The sequence below is a fragment of the Triticum urartu genome, chromosome 1A (assembly GCF_056163025.1).
Source record: "Triticum urartu cultivar PI428250 chromosome 1A, HENAU_Tu73, whole genome shotgun sequence".
Classification (NCBI taxonomy): Eukaryota; Viridiplantae; Streptophyta; class Magnoliopsida; order Poales; family Poaceae; genus Triticum; species Triticum urartu.
The window spans coordinates 17,470,854-17,491,838 of record NC_141873.1 but is presented as its reverse complement, the minus strand read 5'-3'; the positions used below and the strand labels follow the sequence as shown (position 1 = coordinate 17,491,838).

At 42.3% G+C, this 20,985-nt stretch overlaps 1 protein-coding gene across 1 annotated transcript; it reads left to right on the top strand.

Moving 5' to 3' along the window:
• Positions 1-16,055: 16,055 nt before the first annotated feature.
• LOC147988466 (uncharacterized) lies at positions 16,056-18,876 on the top strand. Its single transcript, XM_087541199.1, has 10 exons — positions 16,056-16,637; positions 16,766-16,959; positions 17,578-17,683; positions 17,774-17,815; positions 17,910-18,005; positions 18,093-18,188; positions 18,316-18,426; positions 18,528-18,560; positions 18,643-18,693; positions 18,778-18,876. The coding sequence occupies exons 1-10, from the start codon at positions 16,056-16,058 to the stop codon at positions 18,874-18,876; spliced, it is 1,410 nt and encodes a 469-aa protein (XP_087397325.1).
• The last annotated feature ends 2,109 nt before the right edge of the window (positions 18,877-20,985 follow it).

Below are 20,985 nucleotides of genomic sequence, written 5' to 3'. Positions count from 1 at the left end.
AACAAATGGTGTATAAGAAGGTAGAAGTGATGAGGTTCAAGAGGGTAGTGGAGTTATCAATGATGACCCAGAGTACAATCCTAAGGAGGATGAAGTTATTGATGGAGAGGAAGTGGATGATGTTGTAGTCAACAAGCTTGTTAACTTGCAAACTCTGTCTTGCTTGGAGGGTTGGGGTTCTGTTATTCTATGTTATTCCTTGTGCTCACATATTTCTCTTGTGTTCTAATGCTTTTTTCCGTGCTGTTTATACGAGGCACTGAAGGAATCTAGGACGAAGAGGCCTGGTGTTAAGAAGACAGTCAGCAAGAAGCACAAGAGCTCAGAAACATCTCCTGCAATGCCTCCAGGAAGGGTGATGGCCCCAGATCCAGGACAAAAAAAGAGGATCCTGGAACCTGATGAACCTGCCCTTGATAGAGTCACAAGGCAGAAAGCAAGGATGGCGACTACGACAGACCATCAGGAAAGTATGCTGCTCATGGACTCTCAGACCTCGGTGCAAACGGGTGATGAGTTGCCGCCCATGGATGAAGGAACCACTCTCAGCATGGATGGAAATGGCACTGTCTGCCTAGATGAAGCAGGAACCATCTGCATTGATGAAGCAGGCACTATCCACATAGACCTCAGCCTTGTTGCACCTTCTATTGACAGGAACGCTGTCATCAGTGAAGAAGAACAGCAGCTTGTGCTTCAATCAGGCAAGTTGACCTTTGCAATGCTATCTTTTACTAGTGCATTTTCCAAATGGAATGATCATGTATGCTTTTGTTGATTCCTGCATTTGTCGATTTCTATTCTAATTTATGAGTTTAGTTTCATTTTCAAATGCAATGACTCCCAAGACTAGACTTAGAAAGGGCAGAGGGCTAGAGAGGATCACCAAGTCGCTTGGTAGCAAGGTGCCTATCCAAATTGCCGAAGGGATGATTCGTCCAGAGAAGCCTCTGCAGGCAGCAAAGCTTGCTTCTGAGTGTGGACTCGTTGCAAAAAGCCATCTTCCGGTTCTTCCTCACTTCAAGCTATACAAAAAAATGCTAGTCTATTGGAGAACTACATTGGGAAAGTTGCTGTAAGCTACTTGTTTCATAGTTAATGTGCTATCTATTTTCTGTTACACCTATGCATGATCACTAATATTGTTCCTACCTTGTTTGCTATCTTGGTAGGCAAATTTTGAGATGAAGACGGACTCGGAGACCATCAAGACCTCGTGCAAAGATATTCTGCAGAAATATTCAAAGAACAGACGCCATCAGATCAAGAAGAAGTATTTTGATACCATAGCCGCAAATAAAGTCAGCATTAAGTCTCTGGTGCCTGATCTAACGGATGGTGAATGGCAAGCTCTGGTGGAGATGTGGTCTACCCCAAGACACAAGGTTTGTCTCTGCTTTGTTTGATGCTTTATGTTCTGCACATGATATGCTACTGCTAGATCATGCTGACAGTATGCTTTTTTGTAGGAAACCTATTTGTCGAACAAGATGAATCGACAAAAAGTCATGTACAATCAAAGAACTGGTTCCAGGCACTACACAGCACACATTTTTGCCACTGTGAGAACTCTTCTCTAGAGACCTTACCTTTGGTTCCTCATTGAATAACATTTCTGATTCTTGCTGAATAACATTTTGATTTTTTGTTGAAAAACATTTCAGAAAGAAGAGCGTAAGGGTGAGGAGCTGTCTGCGATTGACTTGTTTAAGGCCACCCACAACAGCAAGAAGCACGGGTTTTCGGAGCCAGTCAAGACTGCTATAGTAAGTCACTCCATGCTTTGCCCTCTTTGATTCATAGCCAGCTTTGATGCTTTGATGATTTGATGTTGTTTGACTCGGAGCCAGTTAAGAACACATGCTATGTTCCATGCTTTGATGTTGTTTGATAGTTCAACAAAGATATCAGAACTTGCTGTAGCTATTTGATGCATTTTTTATGATATGATGAAATTTGTTCTGAATGTTAGTTTGATGATCGTCTCACTCAGGAAGCCATCTTATATAGAACCACCATTCTAGGCTCAATGAAGTGATCATATTGTTCCAATTGCATGTCTCCAGGTCACTAGTCATCATCTTCTTGTATAGATTTTGTGTGCTGGTTTGATTACTTCAAATAATCCATTTGTGTGCTGGTTTGGTTTCTCTTGCTTGGTTTGGTTTGCAAAATGTGAAATAGATCTCCCACTAATGCCTATCATTTTCCTCCATATGCTAGCTTGAGATGGAAAAAATGAAGGAATCGCCGGTACTAGAAGGTGAAGAGCCAAAGTCTGCTGTTGAAATTGTCGAACAAGTCCTCAAGACCAAAGCCAAGGAAAGCACATTCCTCAGGAATGTTGGGCTCCAGTCATCTAGGAACTGTTGGGTTTCGTAGTAATTTCAAAAATTTCCTACGCACACGCAAGATCATGGTGATGCATAGCAACGAGGGGAGAGTATGATCTACGTACCCTTGTAGATCGCAACGGAAGCGTTGACACAACGTAGAGGAAGTAGTCGTACGTCTTCTTCCCAATCCGGCCGATCCAAGCACCGTTACTCCGGCACCTCCGAGTTCTTAGCACACGTTCAGCTCGATGACGATCCCCGGGCTCCGATCCAGCAAAGCTTCAGGGAGGAGTTCCGTCAGCACGACGGCGTGGTGACGATCTTGATGTTCTACCGTCGCAGGGCTTCGCCTAAGCACCGCTACGATATGACCGAGGTGGAATATGGTGGAGGGAGGCACCGCACACGGCTATGGAACGATCACGAAGATCAACTTGTGTGTCTATGGGGTGCCCTCTGCCTCAGTATATAAAGGATGGAGGAGGAGGAGGCCGGCCAAGGCTATTGGTGCGGCCAGGATGGGAGTCCTACTAGGACTCCAAGTCCTAGTAGGAGTCCACCAAGAGGGGAGGAAGGGAGAAGGAAGTGGAGGAGTAGGAAAGGTGGCCGCCCCCTTTTCCCTAGTCCAATTCGGACTAGAGGGGAGGGGGGGGCGTAGCAGCCTTTTTCCTCTTCCCACTAAAGCCCATCAAGGCCCATTACTTCTCCCGTAACTACCCGGTACTCCGAAAAATACCCGAATCACTCGGAACCTTTCCGATGTCCGAATATAGTCGTCCAATATATCGATCTTTACGTCTCGACCATTTCGAGACTCCTCGTCATGTCCCCGATCTCATCCGGGACTCCGAACTCCTTCGGTACATCAAAACTCATAAACTCATAATATAACTGTCATCGAAACCTTAAAGCGTGCGGACCCTAGGTTCGAGAACAATGTAGACATGACCGAGACACGTCTCCGGTCAATAACCAATAGCGGGACCTGGATGCCCATATTGGCTCCTACATATTCTACGAAGATCTTTATCGGTCAGACCGCATAATAACATACGTTGTTCCCTTTGTCATCGGTATGTTACTTGCCCGAGATTCGATCGTCGGTATCCAATACCTAGTTCAATCTCGTTACCGGCAAGTCTCTTTACTCGTTCCGTAATACATCATCTCGCAACTAACTCATTAGTTGCAATGCTTGCAAGGCTTATGTGATGTGCATTACCGAGAGGGCCCAGAGATACCTCTCCGACAATCGGAGTGACAAATCCTAATCTCGAAATATGCCAACCCAACATCTACCTTTGGAGACACCTGTAGTACTCCTTTATAATCACCCAGTTACGTTGTGACGTTTGGTAGCACCCAAAGTGTTCCTCCGGCAAACGGGAGTTGCATAATCTCATAGTCATAGGAACATTTATAAGTCATGAAGAAAGCAATAGCAACATACTAAACGATCGGGTGCTAAGCTAATGGAATGGGTCATGTCAATCATATCATTCAACTAATGATGTGACCTCGTTAATCAAATAACAACTCTTTTGTCCATGGTTAGGAAACATAACCATCTTTGATTAACGAGCTAGTCAAGTAGAGGCATACTAGTGACACTCTGTTTGTCTATGTATTCACACATGTATTATGTTTCCGGTTAATACAATTCTAGCATGAATAATAAACATTTACCATGATATAAGGAAATAAATAATAACTTTATTATTGCCTCTAGGGCATATTTCCTTCAGTCTCCCACTTGCACTAGAGTCAATAATCTAGATCACATCACCATGTGATTAACATTGATAGTTCACATCATCATGTGATTAACACCCATAGTTCACATCGCCATGTGACCAACACCCAAAGGGTTTACTAGATTCAGTAATCTAGTTCACATCGCTATGTGATTAACACCCAAGGAGTACTAAGGTGTGATCATGTTTTGCTTGTGAGAGAATCTTAGTCAACGGGTCTGCCACATTCAGATCCGCATGTATTTTGCAAATTTCTATGTCAACAATGCTCTGCATGGAGCTACTCTAGCTAATTGCTCCCACTTTCAATATGTATCTAGACCGAGACTTAGAGTCATCTAGATTAGTGTCAAACTTGCATCGGCGTAACCCTTTACGATGAACCTTTTTCACTTCCATAATCGAGAAACATATCCTTATTCCACTAAGGATAATTTTGACCGCTGTCCAGTGATCTACTCCTAGATCACTATTGTACTCCCTTGCCAAACTCAGTGGTAGGGCATACAATAGAGCTGGTATACAGCATGGCATACTTTATAGAACCTATGACTAAGGCATAGGGAATGACTTTCATTCTCTTTCTATTTTCTGCCGTGGTCGGGCTTTGAGTCTTACTCAACTTCACACCTTGTAACACAGGCAAGAACTCTTTCTTTGACTGTTCCATTTTGAACTACTTCAAAATCTTGTCAAGGTATGTAGTCATTGAAAAAACTTATCAAGCGTCTTGATCTATCTCTATAGATCTTGAAGCTCAATATGTAAGCAGCTTCACCGAAGTCTTTCTTTGAAAAACTCCTTTCAAACACTCCTTTTATGCTTTACAGAATCATTCTACATTGTTTCCGATCAACAATATGTCATTCACATATACTTATCAGAAATGCTGTAGTGCTCCCACTCACTTTCTCGTAAATACAGGCTTCACTGCAAGTCTGTATAAAACTATATGCTTTGATCAACTCATCAAAGCGTATATTCCAACTCCGAGATGCTTGCACCAGTCCACAGATGGATCACTGGAGTTTGCACATTTTGTTAGCACCTTTCGGATTGAGAAAACCTTCTGGTTGCATCGTATACAACTCTTCTTTAGTAAATCCATTAAGGAATGCAGTTTTGTTTATCCATTTGCCAGATTTCATAAAACGCGGCAATTGCTAACATGATTCGGACAGACTTAAGCATAGATACGAGTGAGAAACTCTCATCGTAGTCAACACCTTGAACTTGTCGAAAACCTTTTGCGACAATTCTAGCTTTGTAGATAGTAACACTACTATCAGCGTCCGTCTTCCTCTTGAAGATCCATTTATTCTCAATTGCTTACCGATCATCGGGCAAGTCAACCAAAGTCCATACTTTGTTCTCATACATGGATCCCATCTCAGATTTCATGGCTTCAAGCCACTTTGCGGAATCTAGGCTCACCATCGCTTCTTCATAGTTCGTAGGTTCATCATGATCTAGTAGCATGACTTCCAGAACAGGATTACCGTACCACTCTGGTGCGGATCTTACTCTGGTTGATCTACGAGGTTCAGTAGTATCTTGATCTGAAGTTTCATGATCATTATCATTAGCTTCCTCACTAACTGGTGTAGGTGTCACTGAAACAGTTTTCTGTGATGTACTACTTTCCAGTAAGGGAGCAGGTACAGTTACCTCGTCAAGTTCTACTTTCCTCCCACTCACTTCTTTTGAGAGAAACTCCTTCTCTAGAAAAACTCCGAATTTAGCAACAAAAGTCTTGCCTTCGGATTTGTGATAGAAGGTGTACCCAACAGTCTCCTTTGGGTATCCTATGAAGACATATTTCTCCGATTTGGGTTCGAGCTTATCATGTTGAAACTTTTTCACATAAGCATCACAGTCCCAAACTTTAAGAAACGACAGCTTAGGTTTCTTGCCAAACCATAGTTCACACGGTGTCGTCTCAACGGATTTAGATGGTGCCCTATTTAACGTGAATGCAGCTGTCTCTAATGCATAACCCCAAAACGATAGTGGTAGATCGGTAAGAGACATCATAGATTGCACTATATCCAATAAAGTACGGTTATGACGTTCGGACACACCATTATGCTGTGGTGTTCCATGTGGCATGAGTTTGTGAAACTATTCCACATTGTTTTAATTGAAGACCAAACTCGTAACTCAAATATTTGTCTCCGTGATCAGATCGTAGAAACTTTATTTTTCTTGTCACGATGATTTTCCACTTCACTCTGAAATTCTTTGAACTTTTCAAATGTTTCAGACTTATGTTTCATCAAGTAGATATACCCATATCTGCTCAAATCATCTGTGAAGTTCAGAAAATAATGATACTTGCCGTGAGCCTTAACACTCATCGGACCGCATACATCAGTATGTATTATTTCCAATAAGTCAGTTGCTCGCTCCGTAGAACGGAGTCTTAGTCATCTTGCCCATGAGGCATGGTTCGCAAGCATCAAGTGATTCATAATCAAGTGATTCCAAAATTCCATCAGCATGGAGTTTCTTCATGCGCTTTACACTAATATGACCTAAACGGCAGTGCTACAAATAAGTTGCACTATCATTATTAACTTTGCATCTTTTGGTTTCAATATTATGAATATGTGTATCACTACGATCGAGATCCAATGAACTTGTTTCATTGGGTGTATGACCATCGAAGGTTTTATTCTTGTAAACAGAACAACAATTATTCTCTGACTTTAATGAATAACCGTATTGCAATAAACATGATCAAATCATATTCATGCTCAACGCAAAAACCAAATAACACTTATTTAGGTTCAACACTAATCCCGAAAGTATAGGGGAGTGTGCGATGATGATCATATCAATCTTGGAACCACTTCCAACACACATCGTCACTTCACCCTTAACTAGTCTCTGTTTATTCTGCAACTCCCGTTTCGAGTTACTAATCTTAGTAACTGAACTAGTATCAAATACTGAGAGGTTGCTATAAACACTAGTAAAGTACACATCAATAACATGTATATTAAATATACTTATGTTCACTTTGCCATCCTTCTTATCTGCCAATCACTTGGGGTAGTTCCGCTTCCAGTGACCAGTCCCTTTGCAGTAGAAACACTTAGTCTCAGGCTTAGGACCAGACTTGGGCTTCTTCACTTGAGCAGCAACTTGCTTGCTGTTCTTCTTGAAGTTCCCCTTCTTCCCTCTGCCCTTTTCTTGAAACTAGTGATCTTGTCAACCATCAGCACTTGATGTTTTTCTTGATTTCTACCTTCGTTGATTTCAGCATCACGAAGAGCTTGGGAGTTGTTTCCGTTATCCCTTGCATATTATAGTTCATCACGAAGTTCTACTAACTTGGTGATGGTGACTAGAGAATTCTGTCAATCACTATCTTATCTGGAAGATTAACTCCCACTTGATTCAAGCGATTGTAGTACTCAGACAATCTGGGCACATGCTCACTAGTTGAGCGATTCTCCTCCATCTTTTAGCTATAGAACTTGTTGGAGACTTCATATCTCTCAACTCGGGTATTTGCTTGAAATATTAACTTCAACTCCAGGAACATCTCATATGGTCCATGACGTTCAAAAACGTCTTTGAAGTCCCGATTCTAAGCCGTTAAGCATGGTGCACTAAACTATCAAGTAGTCATCATATTGAGCTAGCCAAACGTTCATAACGTCTGCATCTGCTCCTGCAATAGGTCTGTCACTTAGCGGTGCATCAAGGACATAATTCTTCTGTATAGCAATGAGGATAAACCTCAATCACGGATCCAATCCGCATCTTTGCTACTAACATTTTTCAACACAATTTTCTCTAGGAGCATATCAAAATAAACACAGGGAAGCAACAACGCGAGCTATTGATCTACAACATGATTTGCAAAATACTACCAGGACTAAGTTCATGATAAATTTAAGTTCAATTAATCATATTACTTAAGAACTCCCACTTAGATAGACATCCCTCTAATCTTCTAAGTGATCACGTGATCCAAATCAACTAAACCATGTCCGATCATCACGTGAGATGGAGTAGTTTTCACCGGTGAACATCATTATGTTGATCATATCTACTATATGATTCACGCTCGACCTTTCGGTCTCCGTGTTCCGAGACCATATCTGTATATGCTTGGCTCGTCAAGTATAACCTGAGTATTCCGCGTGTGCAACTGTTTTGCAACCGTTGTATTTGAACGTAGAGCCTATCACACCCGATCATCACGTGGTGTCTCAGCACGAAGAACTTTCGCAACGGTGCATACTCAGGGAGAACACTTCTTGATAATTAGTGAGAGATCATCTTATAATGCTACCGTCAATCAAAGCAAGATAAGATGCATAAAAAGATAAACATCACATGCAATCAATATAAGTGATATGATATGGCCATCATCATCTTGTGCTTGTGATCTCCATCTCCAAATCATCGTCATGATTTCCATCGTCACCGGCATGACACCATGATCTCCATCATCTTGATCTATATCAATATGTCGTCACATGGTCGTCTCGCCAACTATTGCTCTTGCAACTATTGCTATCGCATAGCGATAAAGTAAAGCAATTATTTGGCACTTGCATCTTATGCAATAAAGAGACAACCATAAGGCTTTTGCCAGTTGCCGATAACTTCAACAAAACATGATCATCTCATACAACAACTTATATCTCATCACGTTTGGACCATATCACATCACAACATGCCCTGCAAAAACAAGTTAGACGTCCTCTACTTTGTTGTTGCATGTTTTACGTGGCTGCTACGGGCTTAAGCAAGAACCAATCTTACCTACGCATCAAAACCACAACGATAGTTTGTCAAATAGACTCCGTTTTAACCTTCGCAAGGACCGGGCGTAGTCACACTCGGTTCAACTAAAGTTGGAGAAACAGTCACCCGCAAGTCACCTTTGTGCAAAGCACGTCGGGGAAACCGGTCTCGCGTAAGCGTACGCGTAATGTCGGTCCGGGCCGCTTCATCCAACAATACCGCCGAACCAAAGTATGACATGCTGGTAGGCAGTATGACTTATATCGCCTACAACTCACTTGTGTTCTACTCGTGCATATAACATCAAACCATAAAAAACCTGGCTCTGATACCACTGTTGGGTTTCGTAGTAATTTCAAAAATTTCCTACGCACACGCAAGATCATGGTGATGCATAGCAACGAGGGGAGAGTATGATCTACGTACCCTTGTAGATCACAACGGAAGCGTTGACACAACGTAGAGGAAGTAGTCGTACGTCTTCTTCCCGATCCGACCGATCCAAGCACCGTTACTCCGGCACCTCCGAGTTCTTAGCACACGTTCAGCTCGATGACGATCCCCGGGCTCCGATCCAGCAAAGCTTCGGGGAGGAGTTCCGTCAGCACGACGGCGTGGTGACGATCTTGATGTTCTACCGTCGCAGGGCTTCGCCTAAGCACCGCTACGATATGACCGAGGTGGAATATGGTGGAGGGAGGCACCGCACACGGCTATGGAACGATCACGAAGATCAACTTGTGTGTCTATGGGGTGCCCTCTGCCTCAGTATATAAAGGATGGAGGAGGAGGAGGCCGGCCAAGGCTATTGGTGCGGCCAGGATGGGAGTCCTACTAGGACTCCAAGTCCTAGTAGGAGTCCACCAAGAGGGGAGGAAGGGAGAAGGAAGTGGAGGAGTAGGAAAGGTGGCCGCCCCCTTTTCCCTAGTCCAATTCGGACTAGAGGGGAGGGGGGGCGTAGCAGCCTTTTTCCTCTTCCCACTAAAGCCCATCAAGGCCCATTACTTCTCCCGTAACTACCCGGTACTCCGAAAAATACCCGAATCACTCGGAACCTTTCCGATGTCCGAATATAGTCGTCCAATATATCGATCTTTACGTCTCGACCATTTCGAGACTCCTCGTCATGTCCCCGATCTCATCCGGGACTCCGAACTCCTTCGGTACATCAAAACTCATAAACTCATAATATAACTGTCATCGAAACCTTAAGCGTGCGGACCCTAGGTTCGAGAACAATGTAGACATGACCGAGACACGTCTCCGGTCAATAACCAATAGCGGGACCTGGATGCCCATATTGGCTCCTACATATTCTACGAAGATCTTTATCGGTCAGACCGCATAACAACATACGTTGTTCCCTTTGTCATCGGTATGTTACTTGCCCGAGATTCGATCGTCGGTATCCAATACCTAGTTCAATCTCGTTACCGGCAAGTCTCTTTACTCGTTCCGTAATACATCATCTCGCAACTAACTCATTAGTTGCAATGCTTGCAAGGCTTATGTGATGTGCATTACCGAGAGGGCCCAGAGATACCTCTCCGACAATCGGAGTGACAAATCCTAATCTCGAAATATGCCAACCCAACATCTACCTTTGGAGACACCTGTAGTACTCCTTTATAATCACCAAGTTACATTGTGACGTTTGGTAGCACCCAAAGTGTTCCTCCGGCAAACGGGAGTTGCATAATCTCATAGTCATAGGAACATGTATAAGTCATGAAGAAAGCAATAGCAACATACTAAATGATCGGGTGCTAAGCTAATGGAATGGGTCATGTCAATCATATCATTCAACTAATGATGTGACCTCGTTAATCAAATAACAACTCTTTTGTCCATGGTTAGGAAACATAACCATCTTTGATTAACGAGCTAGTCAAGTAGAGGCATACTAGTGACACTCTGTTTGTCTATGTATTCACACATGTATTATGTTTCCGGTTAATACAATTCTAGCATGAATAATAAACATTTACCATGATATAAGGAAATAAATAATAACTTTATTATTGCCTCTAGGGCATATTTCCTTCAGGAACAACTCCGGCAAAGTTGCTGCTCATGTTCGTGACCTTGAGCAGAAGCTGGAGAGGTCCGAGCTTCAAGCTGAACTGGTGCAAGAAGAATTGGTAGCAATCAAGATGAAGGCAGAAGAATCTGAAGCTGCACGCGACAAGGAACTTGAGCTGCTGCGCAAGAAGTCTTAAGAACAGGAAGAGAAGTTAGCCCACTTGATGGCTCTCTTTGGAGCTAAGGTAGTTTGATGGCTGTGCTATGAACCTCTTTGTCTTTGAGCTAAGGTAGTTGTTGCATTTTGAACCTGTGAACCTGGGAGCTGAGCTGAGAGCTATTGCATTTTGTTGCATTTTGCTGTTTAAACTAGAGCACATGGATCCTGTGAAGTTATGTGATCACTTGTGAACCTGGGCCTTTCTGTGAAGTTATGTGATCTTGTGAACCTGGATCACTTGTGGATCATTTTGTTTATTTTCTGTGAAGTTATGTGGATCACTTGTGCACCTGGGCCTTTCTGTTTATAGTTATGCAAAATGAGAACCTGGGCTCTAAAAAGGCCAAGGCCCAAACAAGAATTAGACCAAAAAGGCTTGGGCCTAAAAAAAGAAATGACTGTAAGAAAAAATAATATAAAAGGCTGCATAACAGAAAATAAAAAGGCCAAGGCCCAAATTCGGACTAGACTAAAAAGGCTGTGGCCCAAAACAATAGTGGAATATAAAAAAATCATCAGAAAAAGGCTCCATTCCCAGAAAATAAAAGGCCAAATTATTGGGCCAGGCCCATGCAGATAAGCAAAATAAAGAGGAAAAAATTAAATGGGCTGAATTATTGGGCTTGGCCCATTAAGACGGCTGAAATGGACCGGGCTGATTCTATTTTACGACCTTATCATTTGGTCGTAAGTCTGCCACGTCAGCTTGCCACGGTGGATTTGAAGTGGTGTGGTCGGATTGCTAGCGACCAAAACAGTTGGTCGTTAAATCTACGACCTTTTTTTGGTCATAAACATTTGCGACCATTCCATAAGAAAGGTTGCTATAGTCAGTTTACGACGCCCAGCTTTTGACCTTATGTTTTTTGTCGCAAAAAGGTCATAAATGGAAATTTGTGACCATTCAATGACCAATAGTGGTGGTCATAAGTTGACATATTTCTTGTAGTGCGATACCCCTATCACCACTCGCTACGAGCGATATATAGCAGTTGCTATGCTTCAACGCATGGGGCAAGCCCTGGCCCTAAAATGTACAAGAGTATGCGTATACTAGTTCGTCGAAATGACACAATTTAAAAAGATCCACCATCCCATGCCCCATGGTAGGCCACCCTTGGTCGATTTCATGGCCCACCCTACAAGGGTTGATGAGTGGTGACTGCAATAGGGTTACACATTTGAGTAGCTATCTTTTGGCAACTTGAGATGATCATCCATATACTACAATGTTTCTAAGGAGGCATCAATGAAATGTTTTTCTAATTTTTGCTGAATGTTGAAAGTACACAAGAGCAATGGAGTATCCATAACCTTTTTTCTGTATGACCTAACCGAGCAGCACATCTATGACAAAGTAATTAAATAATAATTCCACCAAAGCAATCAATAAATAATAAGTCGTATTGCTGGGCACTAGGACACTTGCACCCCATTAACATATGAGGCTGACAACGGGTGTCTTGAGATGATGTCGGTAGCATCAGAGAAGAGGGCAACGCGCCCTAGGGTCAGGATTTCCTGGCTGCCTGGTCGGTTTATAAATGTCCATGTAGGTTTATAAATGTATTAACGTCATTAAAAAATCATGCATTTTAAAAAAATCATGCAATGTAGAAAAATGTTCAACTATTATATAAAATGTTCGTACAAATTTTAAAAGTGTTCATGACTTTAAAAAGATGTCATATAGTGTTACAATAACCCATAAAGAATATAAAAATGTTCAAGTAGTTTTCTATATTCTTATATATTTTTTGAAAAATAGAAACAAAAATGAAAATAAAATAAAAAATAAAAGGGAATACCATAGAAAAAATATAATATAAGTAAAGGAAAAAAGAGTAAAACAAACAGAACCCGATTCGTGAAAAAACCTACCAAAACCACGAAAAAACTTGTTCCCTCCCAAAAAATAAATGGCCCTTGAAACCCCAGCTACTGGGCCAGCCGATGTTCGTCCGCCCATAGGCGAGCACCTGCTATTGCCGGTCTCTTTCAATTAACGGCTGGGGAGAGCCCATGGGCAGGGACTGGTCTAGCCCTAAAATGTAAGAGAACATGTGTGTACTAGTTGGCCCAAATTACTCAAATGTCCAATACCCCATGGTCCATGGAAGCCCCATGAATCCGTCCCAGAATTGGTGTGGAGTAATGCGGTAGGATTACACCTTTAGTAGACAACCTAAAGCGATCAGGACGTGGAGTTTGTGAGCTCGAGCTCACATAAGATCGGGTCAACAGTAAAATCTGAAAAAATAGTAAATAAAAAGAACTGGTTTTTCTTTTCAAGAAGCCTTGATTTTTTTCTACATGTTTGCAAAATTTAATGATGAAATTACACTTGTGGAGGTGTTGGTGAAAAATATAAAATCGATGCTCTAAAAAGAGAGTTTATGGAAGCATTTTGGAGCATCAAATTTATTTTTTTCGTCCATACCTCTACAAACGTGATTCCATCACAAAAATGTGCATGCGTTCAAAAAATGTCAATGTTTCTTCGAACAAAAAACAGATTTTTTTTGAATTCGTCTACTTTTTTTTTGAAATTCACTCTTCACTTGGGATCATATGAGCTCCAGCTCACAATAGTACTTTTGAAGCGATCATCCATATTTTATTTTATTTTACGGATGAGGCGACCATTCATATACCACCATCCTTCCAAAAGCGTGCATGCTTTTGTTATTCTGGCATAATAATGTCGAAATTACACAAGAGCTATATATAGATTAACTATAACCCGGCCGAGCAGCACATGTACCACAAATTTATTCTATAGCAAGTGGTAGTGATAGAGAATTGGATATATGCGCAACAGTGAACGGTGCGTATCTAGGAGTTGCACTACACGCCGGGGCATGTTATTAAGCTTAGCCGACCACCGGGGTCCTGACGACGACACCGGTGGCGTTAGAGACGAGAATGACGCGATTAGGGTCGGGTTCCCCTGTCCGCCTGATTGGTCCCTCGACTACGGCCACCGCGACATCGGGCCTGTCCCCGTTGATCAGGAGCGCCGCCGTGGCCACAGGCAGCCCTACCACCTTGGGCCATGACGACTTCGAGCCCCTGCCTACACCTGTGAGCTCCGCTGTTCCCATAGTTTCAAGGAGGACGTACTTGTGATCTGCGTTTGTGGGATGTGAAATCTGGGATAGTTGATCTGGCGGTATTTGTAGGAGCATTTGCAACCGAGTAAAAGCATTGCATGCGCCGCCCTCACTTGGTGGAGCTTCTCCCGACCGTATTTTTCAGGGGCACATCGTGCGCACCATCAACGAGTACAGGAATCAACGTTCCTAAGTGTCTATGCGGCAATATAACTGTGTGGGCTAGCTAGCATTATCTTTTAGGGAAGACCAAGTCGTTGTGGTAATTAAGTGAAGCATGACAACAAAAATGACCAACGCATACCTACAACAAGCCAAATATGACAACAAGCATGACCCCGATAAATACTGCCCCGTTGCTAACTTCTAGATACATAAAACTTATTTTGTATGGGTTAGCACTAAGCATAATTTATCTGCGACAGGCATAAATACTGCCCCGTTGCCAAGTCATACCTTCCATACCAGTGGCGGCTATTCCATAGCACCCACCAATGCTCATTTTCAGCACGCGGACAATTTTTGAAGAGTTCACCTGTTGCAGGTGATTATTTCCGCCCTCTGCTGTTGTGGAGAGCAGTGGCGGTTTGTTTTATTACCTGCCACTGCTATTTTGAAAAGGAAGCAGTGGCGGGTCTGTTTTTACCCGCTGCCGCTTCCTTTCAAAAATAGCAATGTCGGGTGCCTGTTTATACCCGCCACTAATTTGAGGCCACCTATAAGCTTTTTTTCTAGTAGTGAGATGGGTGAGCAGGGGGTAGCAGTCGGATAAGGAGGAGGAGGCAGAGGAGCAGTAGCAGGCGGAGCCCCAGCCAATGGAGGAGGTGACGGCGAGCCGACCGGCTGCGTGCTTCGCCATGGAGGACACCATGGGGGAGTACGAGGCCACGGAAGCGGCGGAGATGACAAAGCAGTCTGTCATCCCCAAGCCCATCCAGGACGAGGTCTATGTGGAGGCCAACCGGCATTTAGCCCATCAGCAGAGGGCGGAGATACGTCATGTCAACTGCCCCAACGCCCGACTTCCACCAACATTGGTTCAAGATTGAGGATTTATTTATTATAGAGAATTTACCTTTGATTTATTTCTTTTATTTCTGAAGGAGTTACCCGGGTGGAGTGGTGGATGCAAAGCGACCATTAGATTTGCATTGTGATTCGTGCGTCATGTGAGTTGCAAGAGGGTTGCAACCGAGTGTTTCTCAGTTTGCTACTAAGCCTGGTCATAGTGGGAGTAACTTAGCAAATAACTCAGCGCATTTCAAGACAAGTTTGCTTATGTGGCATAGAGTTAATGAGGAGAGAGGCGTTTGGAGTAACATAATATGTTACTGTAACATAACGCAATCCAAAGCAAAATGAGTCTATAATGTAATAAATGATATCATCTATGATACTACTTGTATGTTACTTTGCACTATGAAGGTAGTAACAAAGACTAGTGTCATATGCATGACACTAGTCTAAGTTACTCCCCACTATGACTAGCCTAAGGAAAGGTGTATTTGACTGTCTGATTTGCCTCGTGATTCATGTTGACACGGAGTTGCAACCAGTCACTCCCCAAAACTTAACCTAAGTGGAAAAGAGAGAATCTTAAACTTTTTTTACCCTAGAAAAAACTTAACTATATTTGGGCAAAATAACTGAACTTTTTTTGAGACACCAAAAAAAACCTAAATTGCTTTTGAGAAAACTAAAACTAAATAAAACTTAACTTTTTTTAACTTAACTGTGCTTTTTTTAACAACTTAGGCCTGCTAGGCCCAGTTTGCCAAAGGATATGATGGTTTCGCCTCTCCTAAATTGCAGTGCTCATCTCCCCTTTGATGCCGATCGGATGGGGATGCCGATGCCGCACAGGAGGCGCCGCCGCCGAAGGAGGCCTCTTGAAGGAGTGTCTCGACGGCGTCTTGGTGAAGGTGGCGCGTCGTTGTTGTCTGGATCCCTTGTCGATTCCGACTCTGATAGCAGCAGCCGTGTGGATGGAGTCTCTCCGCCGCCCAGATTCCCCGACGAGCCTGTTATGTCCAGGTACGACGAAATTATCGCCTCGCGCCTCGCCCAATTGCAATTACCAGTCGGCGACGATGGCTCAGAATCGGAGCTCGCCGGTTTGTCAAACATCCCTTCACGTGAAATCCTGGAAGCCCTTACCCGTAAATCTTTCCACCATAATGAGTCGCAAGCTGCTCTAGTACAATATCAAATCCAGTGTTTCTTGAACGAGACCCAGGAGGGACGACGAGACAGAGATTCACAAGAAAAATCTGCTGATTCGGCCATCATTGAACCGGCCAATGACGCTATCACGAAGCAGCAACACATAAGCGACTGTGAAAAGCTAGCGGCTCGCATGACTGAAATTGACAAGGAGACCAACAAGCTCCATCTCAAGTATGCGCTTTATCGCATCAAAGCTTGCCTGGTTAGTTAGTTAGTCCCATATCAATATAATGCTCCTATCGTTCTGTTCACAATTGATTGATCTATCAATGCTTCATGAAAAATTATTATGCCTTCTTATGTATGTACTTACTCCATCTGTGTACGTAGCTGTTGAAAGGAAAGCCGGTTGACGAGCTGGATGATGCTGCTGCATTGGAACGCAAGTACCCTCCAGAGCTAATCGTGAAGAACGACTACTTCTTTCACTACGTCGTAGATGGCTTCTTTGGTTGGTATTTTGATTCTGAACTCTGTTACAAACAGTCCTTGAACGACTACCAGTGGCTAGTCATTTTCAATGATGTAAGTGTCATTACCGTATTCGCTGCACTTATTTATGTAATGCATCTACATTTAATATGTACAAATGCAGTCGCTAACTGGTTTCATATTGATTTGCCCTTTGAATGGACAATAGCAAAAAATTGCTTAATATGAAAGTAACTTCTTTGTAGCTTGACTTTTAAGTCTGAGTTTAAGAGGCATACATAAGGTCCTTGGACAAACTCAACACTAAAACTAAGAAAATTGCAGTATTTGGAGATTAAGCACATATTAGAATATGTGTTCTTTTAATAAATTAGCAGGGTCTTTCAGTTAAAATCAAACAGAGATTAATTTTCAATTTTTATTTGGATGGAACAAGTCCTAAAACCTCAGTTGGGTGCACATGCTATAGGCTGCTCCTAGAATACAACTACTATCCTGTTTTCGTACGCATAAACAAAGTTTGCCCCTTTTTTCGAGTCCCCGTATATTTTTGACACGTTCAAGTACTATGTGTTATTTGGCTCTTCTCGAACTTCATAAGTACTCTAATCAGTACTCTTAAGAGCATCCTCTTCGCTTATGTTCAGTGCTTGTTATCCTCAGGACAGCTGAACTATGTCGTTTTCCTGTTGTTTTACTCGGATGCACGGTGGCGCTGAGTATACAAGTTGGAGTAGATACCGAGCATTTTATAGCACCCCTGACGCTGATAGAGATTATCTCCAATACTGGGAAACAATTGTGAAGGAAATTAATGTATGCCTTTTGGAATGATCAGCTAGTTCAAGTTTAGAACTTTGTTCAGTATTTTTGTTTTCTTGGACTAACAATGTTTGTTCTTGACAGTGGCTTGAACAGTATTTGCTGACAAATGAGTCGTCTATTGAGGTATGCATATTTGACCTCTCAAAACCATGAAATTGCAAAAAATCTCTATATAAATGTTGCACCACCACAATAACTTATCTGTTCTATTATTTAGTGGGCGCGTATACATTCAAAGGCCACATTCCAAGCATGTAGGATCGCAGCTGGGTTTCAGAACATGACTCTGGAACTAGCAGCTGTTGGTTTGCATGTAAAATTCCTCTATCCCTTGCTCAGTTAGATATTCGGCCCTTGTTATAGTTGTATTTAACAATTGCATTCTTTCGGTTCAATTCAGGAGTATATATGGGATGCACGCATGAATCTCATGTTTGAGAAAGATCGTGATGGTGTCTTCTATCAGATTTGGAAGCGGGTCAATGAGAATCATCAGGTCAGCGCTGCACATCAGCCTTTTCAAAACACAACATTGTTATTTTACTGATGATTGTGTTTTGTGAATACTTTCTCTCTACTTATGCTTGGTGATGTTATTTATTTTTCCCTTGGACAATGTTCAGCTGAGTTTCAGAGATGCTCTTGAGCAAGTTTATGGTGAAAACTTGTATTCAGCACACGACCGCAGTATGAAGTATGAGCTGAATTACGGCGATTCCAACATGGAGCGTGTTGTAGGTTTTTTGTTCCAAAGGCGTTCTATATGTGATTGCTTCTGTTATAAATCAATATATTCTTTTACAATGCAAATTGATTTGGTCTTCTTTCTTTGTAGTTTGCTCGGTGCACAAAAGGCATTAGTGACAGTGTAAGTATAGTATGGCGTTGTCTTAGCATCCATTGGTTCCTGTTATATTCTCGTGTGATTTCTTTCTTTTGTGTCTCTATAGGTTCCAGAATATAAAGCCCGTGATCTTATTGCACACGAAATTCGTTGGACGGTATGTTTGTTGGGTAGATATTGTCAAACAACATTGTATCCACTTGAAATTTTTTATGTAGTATCTTACTCTTCCCATTTTCAGAGTTTGTGTTCTGGAACGTATGAGCAGTATGCCAGGAAGAAGCTGAAGATTGCAGAACTCATCGGATTAATTCCCAAGGACAAGATAGTAGCTGCATAGTTGTGTTTGCTAAGATAGCACCTGTGTATATGTGTTGGTAATGTCTTGCCGCTGGTTCCATAAAGATTCCAAGGCTGCATTATTCATCTTGCATTGATTAGTTGTGTCTCCAATTTATTAATACTGTAGAGCAAACTGTTCAAATGTCATCATGAAATGAACAAATTCAATTGGTGGAAAATCCTCGTTGAGACATTTCCACACAAGTCCTGTGCGAAATTCAGGAATGGTCGCTACATGGTTTAATTTATAAACTCCTGTTCATCTTGCCGCAGAAGTAAGCGTCCTTATAACAAACAAACCGACCGCCAACAAGACAGAATCCTCGAAATGAGAAAAATCCAAAAGTATATATACAAGGTAACCACACCCGTGCCGCTTCTGCTTGAAGCGACATGGGGGAACCCTAACGCAACGCAGCCCCCCCCCCCCCCCCTCGCCTGCCTCGTCCCTGCCTCGGAATGTTGTGGGGGGGAGGGGGGGGGGGTCTCGCAGTGTACACAGTCATGCTGCTGAGGCCGTCCATGGTGGCTCCTTGCGGCTGTTTAATGCTATGCGGCACAATAAGCCAATGCGGCAGCCCCGGACTCCCGTGGTGGCCGTAGGTCAAGGCGCAGCAAGGGCTGGGTGTCGCACGGAGGTGTGAGACTGTGCAAGCCATTGGAGGCTGCCCAACCCCACTCTGTGTGTGGCTATCCCTCCCATAGCTAAGGCCCATGTACTAATAGAAATCCCAAATCTTATATAGGAAAAGAAAAAGGACCATGCTAGTACCAGTATGCATGAACAAATAGTTTATGTCTCCTTTAATCCATAGTTTCCAACCTGCCACCTACTCCTGCTTCCTGAGATGCCAGCCGCCGCCCGCCTTCTATCGCCCGTCGGAACTCTCGGTTCATAAGAGAAGGGTACAGGTAACCTCCGTCGCATCGATAGGCCTTGCACACCGATCCATGGGCGTATTGCAGGCTGACGAAAGAGAGGCCAAACTATATATAAAAAAAGATCAGTTCATTTTTCACGTTAGATTAGTTTGTGCCAATCAAACTGTACGTATAAGAGAAATCGTTGAAGTACAAACATTTGCAACTAAGGCTGCCCGTAATGGTAATATCATAGAACTTACTATGCATATGACTACGCAATTTTGATCAGGTGGCATAGAATTAAATGAAGAAAGACAGGGTTGAGTATCATATCATGATACCGTATCATATTAAATGACGTGCTACTATGTGTCATGCATGGTAATAAATAAAATCATCTATGACATCAATATATACCATGCACTATGGATGTGGCGTAGTATCGTATATTAGTATCATATACATGAATATACTAGTATATAATACTCCCCATTACGACCAATCTAAGTAGTACTCCGACGAACAAATAATATGGGTCGTAGGGAGTAAAATTTTATTTAGGCTAGTCACAATGGGGGAGTATCATATATTAATATCATTACTATATGATACTACTTCACAATGCATAGTATTATACTGGCCTTACGTATTGTCATGCATGACACATACTATTACTTTAATATGATACGTTATCATATCATGATACTCAAATCTCTTTTTTTTTAATTGTGTGCCACCTCCACAAAAATGCCTAGTTGACATGCATGATACTGCTATCTATGTTACTTTCATTACGATGAGCCTTAGTCTAATTGTCAAAGAAATCTACTAAGGGTGCAACATATGGTTTTACGGTTTGCTGGCGTCTCTGCCGATGTCTGGCATCATGCATTGTTGTAGTCACACATGCACATAGCCACTAGCCTAAATCAGATGGCACAAATTATCTCCCGGCCGATGAATATTGCCAAACATTTGTTCCATAGATGACTAAATCAATTCATAACTTTTCAAGCAGATTGCTTCAAGCTCGCAGTGATGTGAACATGATGTTAATGCAAACAAAATGCAACGTAAAGCTAACTCCAACTAATAGATATGTAAATTTTTAATTAGTGAATAACAGACATATATTTACTATCTAGATATTTCATTATTTACTACGAACAAACAAAAGGGTATCGATCATATGCTTTTCTTATTCCCGCAGACTGTTTAAAGTGCACAAGAGCAATACATTATC

What these genes read in the sequence shown, in the direction of transcription:
- LOC147988466 (XM_087541199.1), top strand. Translation starts at nt 16,056, where the DNA reads ATGCCGATGCCGCACAGGAGGCGCCGCCGCCGAAGGAGGCCTCTTGAA. An exon ending in CAAATGAGTCGTCTATTGAG is followed by an intron (nt 17,816 to 17,909) that starts GTATGCATATTT and finishes TCTATTATTTAG; the next exon opens with TGGGCGCGTATACATTCAAA. An exon ending in GGGTCAATGAGAATCATCAG is followed by an intron (nt 18,189 to 18,315) that starts GTCAGCGCTGCA and finishes GACAATGTTCAG; the next exon opens with CTGAGTTTCAGAGATGCTCT.